Source organism: Etheostoma spectabile, unplaced genomic scaffold (assembly GCF_008692095.1).
Source record: "Etheostoma spectabile isolate EspeVRDwgs_2016 unplaced genomic scaffold, UIUC_Espe_1.0 scaffold48, whole genome shotgun sequence".
NCBI lineage: Eukaryota > Metazoa > Chordata > Actinopteri > Perciformes > Percidae > Etheostoma > Etheostoma spectabile.
In genome coordinates, this window is record NW_022605618.1 from 926,115 (window position 1) to 939,009 (window position 12,895).

At 38.5% G+C, this 12,895-nt stretch overlaps 1 protein-coding gene and 1 long non-coding RNA gene across 3 annotated transcripts in view; one reads left to right on the forward strand and one right to left on the reverse strand.

Moving 5' to 3' along the window:
• Positions 1-9,310, forward strand: part of LOC116686790 (uncharacterized) — an 18,495-nt gene extending 9,185 nt beyond the window's left edge. Inside the window, exons 2-3 of the long non-coding RNA XR_004331364.1 lie at positions 7,442-7,445; positions 9,254-9,310. This is a non-coding gene — a long non-coding RNA (uncharacterized LOC116686790). The remainder of the gene's footprint in view (positions 1-7,441; positions 7,446-9,253) is intronic.
• LOC116686789 (anoctamin-9) overlaps positions 1-12,895 on the reverse strand; it is a 142,390-nt gene that overhangs the window by 101,826 nt on the left and 27,669 nt on the right. For both annotated transcript variants that reach the window (XM_032511841.1, XM_032511839.1), the window contains exons 7-11: positions 12,267-12,346; positions 11,618-11,752; positions 5,362-5,455; positions 2,053-2,113; positions 1,409-1,491 (exon numbers count right to left, since the gene is read on the reverse strand). In XM_032511841.1, coding sequence (XP_032367732.1) covers positions 1,409-1,491; positions 2,053-2,113; positions 5,362-5,455; positions 11,618-11,752; positions 12,267-12,346 — 453 coding nt within the window. The remainder of the gene's footprint in view (positions 1-1,408; positions 1,492-2,052; positions 2,114-5,361; positions 5,456-11,617; positions 11,753-12,266; positions 12,347-12,895) is intronic.

Sequence of the window (12,895 nt, forward strand, 5' to 3'; positions counted from 1 at the left end):
ATATTTAAATTACGATCATTTCCAGCCGCTGGATTTATCAGCGTACTTACTTGGTCTTACTGGTGTGATACAAACATTTCATGAATCCCACATAAAGTCTGTTGTAAGAGGATTTCTGCGCTCATATCTGCACTGATTTCTACATTAGGTTGATAAATGAGAGCCTTTTGACTTTAACTTTTTTCAAGGTTAAGAATTATGCCTTTAAATTGAGCTCAGTGGAATTAAAATTTAAAAAACAGCTAACAAAAAAGTAAAGTAAATAAAATAAAATGATCTAAAACTGGATATCGTGAACACACTTTTTTGACATCGATGCACCAAAACAAACTACAATGTAAATGTAAATGTGCTGTATTTATATAGCGCTTTTCCAGTCTTAACAACTGCTCAAAGCGCTTTTACATCTACAGGGAACATTCACCATTCACACACTGCGGCCGGGGCTGCCGTACAAGGTGCCACCTGCTCATCAGATAAACACTCACACACATTCACACTCCGATGCGCAGCACCGGGGGGCAACTCGGGGTTCAGTGTCTTGCCCAAGGACACTTCGACAATGACTGCAGGGGCGGGGATCAAACCACCAACCTTCCGATTGGCAGGCAACCGCTCTACCACTGAGCCACAGCCGCCCAAGTAAGTTATCGTCAATTGCACATCTTCAATTTACGTCCACAAAATGCTTGATTTACCACTGACAGGCTCATATTAGTGTTCTAAATGTCTGACAACATTATAGAAAGTATCCCAACAGAGGTCCACTTTTTTTTATTAAAGGAAAAGATCTTTTTTGTTTCACCTAAAAACATCCACATCACCAAAGCCACCAGACTCCATTTAAATAAACAGTAATTTTATCATCGCAAAAATACACACTCAGCAAAAAATAAATTAAAAAAAAGCATGACTACAGCATTGGTTGCAAGTTTCAGTTTTCTTGTTTTTAAATTATGGTTTTCATTCCCAGATGTATTCTTCTTATGTTTTTGGGTTCATGTTCATGATTCAAATACAATATAATACAGACATTTATTTTGAGGTTTTACTAAGTTCAGTTTGACCCCATAAAGAATGGACTTTCTTTAACAATTTTCTTACAGTTTGAGATTTTCGAAACCTGCACATCAGGAAAATTGTAGGGATGCAATTAGTGAGGTGCAACAGAACACTACGGATACCTACACAGGATCTAGACTCAGATTTGTCTGTCTTTTGGTAGAGCGGGTGCCCATATATAGAGGTTTACTCCTCGACGCAGTGGGCCCGGGTTCGAGTCCGGCCTGCGGCCCTTTGGTGCATGTCACTCCCCCTCTCTCTCCCCTTTCTCGTCTTAAAACTGTCCTGTCAATTAAAGGCCAAAAATGCCCCAAAAAATAATCTTTAAAAGATTTGTCTGTCTTACCTCTTCCTCACACCAGTCATAGACCTTCCACTGAGAAACATGTCTGGCTCTGTGTCTCTTCCACAGCTCCAGAAACAGAGTGGCTGAAAACACACAGAGACAAACAACTGAGTGGATGACATTAGATTAGTTAGATTAAGTCAAATTAGATACCAGAGTAGATAACTTTAGAGTCGACACTAGGGATGTAACGATACTCAAGTTCAGGATATGATTTTCTCCAGATTTTTTAACAGAAGGAGTTGCAGATAAATTACTGAAAATGTTCCTTTACATAAACTAAGCAAAACAACAGATGTGTCTTGTCAAAAGTGCATCTACAATTGTATTTTATCTTAACAAAAAAGACTTTTAAGACAAATTCCACGTAAAAATAACTAACCAAATGGAAAAATCTCTTCAGATGAATAAACTAAGATGTAGTGACGTCGGAAGTCAAAGAACTGTAATCAAAACTAGATTACGCCCTATGCCGTTTAAAAATTGCTTCACAATTAAATTTTTATCTGAACCAGTTTATTGTTGTACACATTTATTGATTTTTAACCAATACACAATGCATTGCTACATACCTAGTAGAAACTAGAGTAGATCACATTAGATTACAATTCACAATACATCAGATTAGTATAAATCCCACTCACCCCAGATTGCCATGAACATAGCAAAAGCCACAGTACCCTCATTGTCAAACAGGTGGCTGACCTGTATGGATACAAACATCATACGTCCCATCAAGAGGAAACATTATAAATATAATACCACACAAACAGATAAATAGCAGTACCAGCTTTTCATTGAACAAGGGATATGTTTGTGTCTAATGTCCTGACTAACCTCTCCATCACTCAAATACAGTATATGGACTGTAGTAGATGGTAAAGCCATCTTAAAGTGCTCATATTATGCTTTTTGGCTTTTTCCCTTCCCTTCATTGTGTTATATATCTTTTTGGGGTATGTAATAGGTTTACAAAGTTAAAAAAAACAAATCCACCCCAAAGGGACTTACCATCTCCAACAGAAAACACTGTTCACAAACTGCAGCTCTATTGTAGTCCAGCCTTTACTTCTGTGACAAAAGTGCATCACCCTGTAACAAACGTTATAATGCTCGCCTAGCTGCTAGCGTGGCATGCCCTTATGTTCTGCTTCTGACTGGCTTGTAGTGCTGACCTAGCTACTGCGCATGTGTGTCTCCCAACAAAGATGGAACAGAAGTGCGATGCCTCATTCGGTAGCTAAAATAGTGAGCTAGACACACAGGGTGAAAACAGGAGCTGCACCAATATGCAGTACAACAAAAATATGGTGTTTTTTTTTTAAACATTTGGAAATCCAAACAATAGAAAATAAAATAATAATGAAATAAAATAAAAAAGGTAGCTAAAAAAGAAATCTGAATGGAATCCTCATACCCATTACACATTGTAACTCACAAATATAAGCACACATATGTGTTCCTTCACATCCATAATTATTTTATAGCCACCAATGCCCTAACTCCCATCTAAAAGTCAGTAGCAATACTATATTCAAAAGACATCCATGCATGTTTGTTTTCTCTTGGAATATTCTGCATCCTTTTGATTAGAAGTTCAAAGGTCGCTATGTCTGTCATAAGTTTAAGCTAGTCCGTAATAACTGGTCTATTTCGACTCTTCCAATTATGCAAAATGAGTCTGGCAGCTACAATAAACCCATTCAGTCCTGCTTCTGATTTAGCAAGGCCTGGGGGCATGAGGGACCTATCCCCTTACAGGCATAATTGTGGGGAGTCTGGCAGGGGTTGTGTGAGCCACCCTTCAAACTTTTTTAACACTGCCTTCAACAAGGGCCTTACATTTACAGCATTTATTTACCAAGGTTAAGCCCATTTTAGACAACTTGTTAGGTGTAAAATAGTATCAATGCACAGTTTTAAAATGGATGAATTTATTTCTGGCATCCCTTGTAGCCCTCCCACATTCGAGATAATGTCCTGCCATAAGCCTTTATCAATATCCTTACCAAAATCCTTTTTGCCATTTTAGTGTCAAGCCTTCACATAGTTTGGTTTGTCATAAAATATTGAGGCAGAATGTAAAATGCTTGGATAATTTAGGAACTCCTGAACCACACTTTTCTCCTCTTCTTCCCTTCTCAGTCAAAAAAACAATCTCATGCCACTTCTCAACTGCAAATATTTCCAAAAATCACCTTTTCAGTTGAATTAAATTGTTCTTTAAGGTCCTCAAATGACATAAATGAGTGTTCTCTGTACAGCTCTTAAACAACACGTATCCCCTTTGCCAACAATTTTTGCCACAAAAATGTTTTTTTCCCAATACAGATCAAGGGATTATTCCTTGCTGGAATAGGAATAGAAATAGCTTTGATTATATTGTGAAATACGCAAAATCTTATGTGCTCTTGCTCTCTGAGAATGTTTCATGATGAGGTTATCTCCCTTTGTCTGTGTTTTGGTATTCTTCTGTGACAATAGTCAACCAGATGGGTGTGCAAGCACCTCTTCTCCACATCTTTACCCACCCAGGATTGTAGTCATCATAGTTTCCACAATGCCTTGCTAATTTATTGATCTCAGATGCTATGTTATGCAATTCCACATTTGGGAGTGCTAATCTACCACTATCTCATGAGGAAAATAGTTTTTTATACTAATCCTGGGCTTTTTTCCATTCTGTAGAAACTGTTTAATAAAATTATTATATTGCTTGAAGATTCCGTTAGAGATTTTATCATAACCACCATCTTGATTATGTTAATTTTACCCCATAAGGTCAAATTCATTATCAAATTCCAAATTCAACTCAATTTTCCTTATTAAAAGGGGACATATACTGAACAAAATTAAAACTTAACTTTTGTTTTTGCCCACATTTTTCATGAGATGAACTCAAAGATCTAAGACTTTTTCTATGTACACAAAAGGCTTTTTTCTCTCAAATATTGTTCATAAACCTGTCTAAATCTGTGCTAGTGAGCACTTCTCCTCTGCCGAGATATATCAAGATGCTAATTAGACAACATGATTGCATATTATAGGTGTGCAACAAAATATCATCTGCATAAAGAAATATTTTGTGTTACTCTTCCCCATGCAACACCGCTTTAATACTGGCCTTGGCCCTTTTTGCAGTGGCCAGAAGTTCCAGAAATAATGTAAAAAGCAGAGGGCTAAGAGGCTCCCCCTGTTTGGTCCCATGTGTTAAGTTAAAAAAGGGTGATCTCCTTCCATTTGTTATTATTGCCGTCCTTGGGTCGGAATAGATAACATTCATTCACCATCCCCACATCCAAATTTTCCTAGTGTATATCGCAAAAAGCTCCCTTTCACCCTGTAGAATGCTTTTTGAGCATCCAAAGATAAAGCAGCTATTGGGGTGCTGTTGTTATAATTAAGCTGTATGAGATGCAGCAGACATCTAACGTCTGTAGATGACCTTCGGTTAATAAAGCCCACTTGATCAGTGTGTATGAAATGTGGTAAACTACTTTCTAGTCTGGTAGCAAGAACTTTCGTCAGAATATTGCAGTTCACATTAATAAGATTAATCGGTCTAAAACTTCATGGCTCAATACGGTCTTTATCTTTTTTAACAATGAAAGAGATCCGAGCTACAGAGGGGGGACTCGTCACCCTGCACAGACAGCCATGCAAAAGATGTGTGTACAGAATAGACCAACATATTAAAATTACAGCATAGACAATTAGGATGACGAAATTATTTGATAGATTGTAAACATATATGCAGTCCGGGAGAATGTTGAGCATTACTACTGCATATTTTGTCAAAACAGTCTTTTTAGTACTAGTTTGTGTATTACAATCCATTTTAAGTGAGTAATGGATGACATTGTGAGTTATATTCTCACTTCAAAACTGACATCAGATGGTTGAAGGGAGCAAATCAAGTACAGTATAAATAAAGTGACATGAGATGAGTTTACCTTAGCATAGGTGCAGGTTTCGGACAGCTGCCACACTGTACATCTCTTATCACAACGAGGACACATAATTATGTCGGATTGACACACTTCCGTACTGAGGGCACACACAGAGACAACGGTTAAAGGTTCTTGGAAATAAAACGTTACTCATGTTGTGCCAGTGATTCAGAAAAAACATGCTTTTGTTTTTAGAACAAAACATGATTACAGTTTTTTCAAACAATTTGGCACATGTACTGAAACAAACAATTGTCAAAACTAAGAACAATCCTCACACCACTTGGTACATTCAGCACACCACTGTATATGACCTTCAAAAGGTGATTACTTAATCAAACGTAAAGAAATCCATCAATGAATAGATCATTGTCATCAAAACAAAAGGTTCTCCCAACAGACTTATGTAAATACTTTAAAGATAAATTGGATAAAAATATAACGCTGCAAATCCACCATCATAATAGCAATGCCCCAAGGTACAAACGCGCCTGGCTTTTAAAGGGAATGGGAATAAGACTTATTGGTTTATTGCATGTTACCTATGAATTAATAAAGACACTAAGTACAACCCTTTTGGACAATGCACAGACAAGGTAAGGATTTCATAATGTACTGTAATGCCAAAAAGAAGAAAAAGACACGGCTCTTCTTTCGCTTGATGCGGAGAAGGCCTTCAATAGGTTTGAGTGGACTTATATCTTTGACGTTCTAGCTTGATTTGGTTTTGGAAATACTTTCCCTAACTGGATCAAACTATTACATCTCAACCCTATAGCTGTAGTACTGACAAATGAAGTAGTGTCTTAGCCCTTCAATATCACAAGAGGTTTCCCCTTAAGCTTTACCTCTATCACCACTTCTGTTCATCCTAGCTATTGAACCACTAGAAGTAGCAATTAGATCTAATAGGCAAATACAAGGGATTACAACTGGCAATAGAGATTATAGAATAGCTCTTTTTGCTGACGATGTACACTACCGTTCAAAAGTTTGGGGTCACCCAAACAATTTTGTGTTTTCCTGAAAAGTCACACTTATTCACCACCATACGTTGTGAAATGAATAGAAAATAGAGTCAAGACATTGACAAGGTTAGAAATAATGATTTGTCTTTGAAATAAGATTTTTTTTACATCAAACTTTGCTTTCGTCAAAGAATCCTCCATTTGCAGCAATTACAGCATTGCAGACCTTTCTGCAATGCTGCATTCTAGCTGTTAATTTGTTGAGGTAATCTGGAGAAATTGCACCCCACGCTTCCAGAGCCAGCTGTCCAAGTTGGATTGGTTGGATGGGCACTTCTTGCGACATACGGTCAAGTGCTCCCACAACAGCTCAAGGGGTTCAGATCTGGTGACTGCGCTGGCCACTCCATTACCGATACCAGCTGCCTGCTTCTGCTCTAAATAGTTCTGCACAATTGGAGGTGTGTTTAGGGTCATTGTCCGTGTAGGATGAAATTGGCTCCAATCAAGCGCTGTCCACTGGGTATGGCATGGCGTTGCAAAATGGAGTGATAGCTTCCTTATTCAGAATCCCTTTTACCCTGTACAAATCTCCCACCTTACCAGCACCAAATCAACCCACCACTCATATTACCTCCACCATGCTTAACAGATGGCGTCAGGCATCTTCCAGCCTTTTCATTTGTTTCATTTGTTTGGCTCACAAAACGTTCTTCTTTGTGATCCAACACCTCAAACTTGGATTCACGTCCACAACACTTTTTTCCAGTCTTCCTCTGTCCAATGTCTGTGTTCTTTTGCCCATCTTAATCTTTTCTTTTATTGGCCAGTCTCAGATATGGCTTTTTCTTTGCCACTCTGCCTGAAGCTCAGAATCCCGCAGCCGCCTCTTCAATGTAGATGTTGACACTGGTGTTTTGCGGGTACTATTTAATGAAGATGCCAGTGGGGACCTGTGAGGCGTCTGTTTCTCAAACTAGAGACTCTAATGTACTTATCTTCTTGCTCAGTTGTGCAACGCGGCTCCCACTTCTTTTTCTACTCTGGTTAGAGCCTGTTTGGCTGTCCTCTGAAGGGAGTAGTACACACCGTTGTAGGAATCTTCTATTTCTTAGCAATGTCTCGCATGGAATAGCCTTCATTTCTAAGACAAGAATAGACTGTCGAGTTTCAGATGAAAGTTCTCTTTTCTGGCCATTTTGAGTGTTTAATTGACCCCACAAATGTGATGCTCCAGAAACTCAATCTGCTCAAAGGAGGTCAGTTTGTTGCTTCTGTAACGACCAAACTGTTTTCAGATGTTTGAACATGATTGCACAAGGGTTTTCTAATCATCAATTAGCCTTCTGAGCCAATGAGCAAACACATTGTACCATTGGAACACTGAGTGAAAGTTGCTGAAATGGGCCTCTATACACCTAGTAGATATTGCACCAAAAACCAGACATTTGCAGCTAGATAGTCATTTACCACATTAGAATGTATAGAGTGTATTTCTTAAAGTTAAGACTAGTTTAAAGTTATCTTCATTGAAAAGTACAGTGCTTTTCCTTCAAAAATAAGGACATTTCAATGTGACCCCAAACTTTTGAACGGTAGTGTAAGTTTATTCTTAAAACTATTAAAAACATCCATACCAGCAGAGTTAGATCTAATCAACATGTTTGGTAGTGTCTTGGGATATGAATTAAATGCTTTAAAAATGCGGCTTAATGAAAATGAAAGACAATATATAAACCAATACCTATTTGCTTTCATGATCTAAGATCTAATTTTACATATTTGGGCATCAAAAAAACACCTCATTTAGAAATTATAGCACCAACAAACTAGGAAGTAATAATAAACTCAGTACACAAATCAATAGAAAGGTGGGTGTCCTGAACTATATCAATGATAAGTAGAATAAATATATGTTCCTTTAAGATACCATTGTATTTGTACCTGCCCCCAGCCAAGCTTAAGAATACATACTGCTCCTCCTATAGTTCTTAATATGGTTAATGTAGGGTATGAGGTAAAAGAATATATGAACACATTGGACTCTCTCTCACAGTTCAGTCCAGTGTGGGGCAATGTTTCATTTAAACCAGGCAAGTGGCTGCAGGATTCATGAAATGGGCAAAAGGAATGTGTAAAGTATGCAACCTAAATTTGACATTTAGTCCCTTTTTCAGACTTTTTCTTATAGTTTTCACTAACACCACCTTACTACCACTAGTTCTATACTACATTTTGGAATTCATGGACAATAACCCTCATTTATATAGAATTATATCTAAAATTTGAGTTAAAAAAGCAGAAATTATGAATTATTTTGACTGATAGTTCAGATCAGTGGAACGTACAGATGAGTTTAATCAGAAATGAAAGTGATCAACTGTATTTGCAAAGAGCATTGTATGGAATCCAATCCATTTTTGTGGTAATTTAGTTAAAAAGAAACGCATATTTCGGATAGACATTTTTTAAAGGGGTCAAATTTGACCCGAGGACAACAGGAAGGTTAAAGAAGGGATGCTAATCATCTTTGAAGAAATCTCAACAAGAGTCCAGGCCTGAGGACATATACAGGCCAATTTTATCTTTTTGTCATAGCGCCCCCCGCTGGCAACAAGAAATCAGCCTTATGTGACAAACATCATCCAATTTAATTGAAATTTAACTTAGAATGTGAGCCATACCGTATGCTTTTGCCACGCCCCCTTTCTGAAGCTAATGAACTGAACAATGAAGAGTCTTGTGTGGTGAAGATTTGCTTAAGCCACGCCCATTTAATAACTAATGACCCATTTCATGTACACTATTGTGTTAGGTATGAGTGTGTGGATGTGAGTTCCTGTTTTCATTGGTCATGGTTTGGCCCGCCCCCCTATGCTTTAGCCATGCCCCTTTTCACAGCTAACTGTATGACGTAGTAACAATAGTAATCAATCAAAATTTATTCATATAGCACTTTACAGCAACCAGCAGGTATCCAAAGTGCTTAATAGAATGAGTAAAATTATGTATTTGTTAAAAAGCGAGCAGCAGCATTTTACCCAAGTTGAAGGCGTGAGGTGGACGTCTGATTCAGACCAACATAGAGAACATTACAGTAGTCCAAACTTGAACTAATAAAAGCATGAATGGGCTTTTCTAGGTCGTGCCTGCCCAGAAAAGGCTCAACTTTAGTTAGCAGACGAAGCTGGAAAAAACTCCTTTTAACAACATTACTGATCTGCTTATCAAATTTCATGCTACAATCAAAAGTAACGCCCAAGTCTTGTGTGAGGCATCATTGAACACAGCAGGGAGTTCCCTTTTTATCAGTGATGATTTATCTGACTGCCGTGCAAATGCACGGTCGCAAGTTGCAGAGTTGCTCTAATAAAATTAAATAATATGACCTAATTTGATCTCCACTTGTTTTTTGATCATTACAAATAATATTGCCAAATGATTATTTAAGACACTAGATAGGCTAGATATACTGTCTCTGGCATCACAGAAATTATGAACTGGTAAGTAGAAAACAATTTTTTTTCTGTCTCTGTCTCGATTGACTCTCATTTGGACAGTGTTGCATTTCTTTAACTTCATGTCAAACATTTCCCTGTTCATGTCTGTCACAGAGCTCTGCTTTGATTACATGCTGTTTACACCAGTACTTTTAATACTATGATATATGTTTTATATACTACATATATGATAATTGTTTCAGCTCCCCAACATTGCTTAATCTCGTCTGCTGATTTCAGAAAGCAGGATATAAAATTATTCTTTTATTTAATTTTTCATTAAATGAAACTTTCCCACTCACAGATCGGATCAGAAATACTTGGTAAAGTTAGTGCCGGGGATTTTGTTAATACAATTTAAAACAAGTATGTTCACTATGTCAAGAGTTTGGTTCCCTCAACATCCTTATTCTTCTTGACCTGAGTGCAGCCTTCGATACTGTGAGCCATAACATTCTGCTCACCAGACTCAAAGACCTTGGTATCGAAGGTACTGCACTCACCTGGCTCCGTTCCTACCTTTCTGACAGATCTCATTTCATTCCCTTCATAACCACATCTCTGCTACTGCCTCAGTCACCAAGGCGTTCCCCAAGGCTCCGTACTCGGCCCCCTTCTTTCTTCATCTACCTCCCCCCCTTGGTCAGAACTCCGCCATTTCAACCTAAACTTCCACTGTTATGCGATGAACCCAGATCTACCTCAGCACCAACTCCCCACAATCCCCCCTCTCCCACATCAACTCCTGTCTGTCAGCAATCAAACTGGATGCACCACAACTTTCTCAAACTAAACAGCAATAAAACAAGAATTCCTCCTATGGCTCAAATCCACTCTCTGCAAAGCAACAACCCCATCTCATCATTGACGGCACCATTGTCTCCCCATCTCCCAGGCCGCAACCTTGGTGTGATTTTTGATTCAACCCTCTCCCTTGAGCCTCACATCCGTCAAGTCATCAAACCTCCTTCTTACCTTCGAAATATTGCTAAAATCAGACCTCACTCACCTCTGCTGCGAAAGACTATCATGCCTTCATCTCCTCACGACTGCACATTGCAACTCACTACCCTCGGCATCAGCTCAACCTCATTAAAAGGCTCCAATGGTTCAGAACTCAGCTGCAGCTCCTCACCCGCCCACATCCTGGCACCACATCACTCGGTCCTAAAACAGCTTCAATGGCTTCCCATCTCTCACCGGTACACATACAGATCCTGGTCCTCACCTACAAAGCCATCCACACCTTGCCCGTCATACCTCACTGTCGCTCTCTCCCCCTACCAACCTTCACGGGCCTCAGATCCACCACAGCCGGTCTCCTCTAGTCCCCAAGTCAAAGCTCGCAGTTTGGGGACCGAGCCTTTTCCAGGGCAGCTCCAAGGCTGTGGAACTCCCTCCCATGAGATCCGATCTCTGAGTCCCTCACCATTTTCAGTCCTGTCTGAAGACCATTTTTCGGTTCTGCCTATCCTTAGTTTTTTTTTTTTTAAAAATAAACACTGTCTCTACCCTGTTAAGCGACTTTGAGCTCGGGAAAAGCGCTATACAAATTCAATGTATTATTATTATTATTGGTGAATCTGACTTTGAAAACCCGCACAAACAAACTTCTAAGAGAAAATCATTGAGGTTTAGAAGAAAAATCTGCAAATGTTCTTGCATCAGGCCTGGTGTATATTTAATACCACCATGAGAATTCACAGATTTAAAAATTCTTAACAAAGTTAACCAGTGTTTTCCACATTTTAGATAATTTACCACATATAACTTCAACAACATTTGACTCACATGAGAGGGTTGGTGTTGAAAAAGGCAAGTCCATACAGGAACACTACAACACCCAGAGCAGCAGCTGGAACCAGCAGTTTGGTATACCATTCCAGCCACAAGAAGTACAAAGCCACTTTCTCTCCAAAGTAACACCTGCAGGAAAGAAACACAGGCAGACGTAATGTAATCAATCAGTGGATTACTTTGATAGGGAATATAATTTAAACATGAGGATTCTCAGGAACAATTTCTTTCCATAATTTCAAAGTGGATTTATAGATTTTTATTGATGATGGACATCAGCAATAACCCTCAGACATGTAAGTCACGCTGAAGTTAAAGAGAAGTGTGTATTATGTGATTTTGTGTCCAGACTGAGTTATGGATCCCAGAACAAGTACCATTTTTGACGCAAATTGCAGAAATCCCACACCACGTATCTTAATCGCTTCCATAAGCTGACTATATAGGTGAGCTTTCAAATCAGCAGCCAAACTACAATAACTGTATGCCTGTCCCTTTCACCTCAGTACTTTTGTCTAAGTTTGAAAACCAATGGTAAACAATGAAACAGTTTTACATTTTGCTTCCCTTAATCAGTTATGTTAACATCACACAGACAGACGGATAGACAACGAAACACAGACAGACAGACAGACTGACTGACTTGATGTCGTAAAATGTTTGTCCTGTAAACAGACCCGACCATCGAGCCCACTTCTTCTTCAGATTGTTCTGCTTCTTTCTCTGTGAATCATGAAAAAAAAACATACAGACATCATCCTATATGCTACTACACTCTTTCACTACAACGTTACAACATCTGGGCAAAAGGATAGCCTTGAGCAGAGGTGGGTAGAGTAGCCAAAAATTGTACTCAAGTAAAAGTACTGTTACTTTAGAATAATATGACTCAAGTAAAAGTAAAAGTAGTCATACAAATAATTACTTGAGTAAGAGTAAAAAAGTACTTGATGAAAAAACTACTCAAGTAGTGAGTAACTGTTGAGTAACGTCTGATTATTTCTTACACAAGCATCAATCAGAAGCCAAAATACAAAATATCATATTTAGGCAAATTATGTCCATCCAATCAATAAATAAATTAAAATTAATTTATTATTTACAAATATCTTATTGAGAGACTTGTCACATCAAATTTGGATGGATACTGCATGTGTAAACATACTGTTGTAACCTAAAAGACAAAGATCCACCTCTCCACAGCAAAAACTAAAACTACCGCCACGTTTCAAACCAATGTCCTCCTGGTTTGCGTTGCCTTGGCGACGTTTT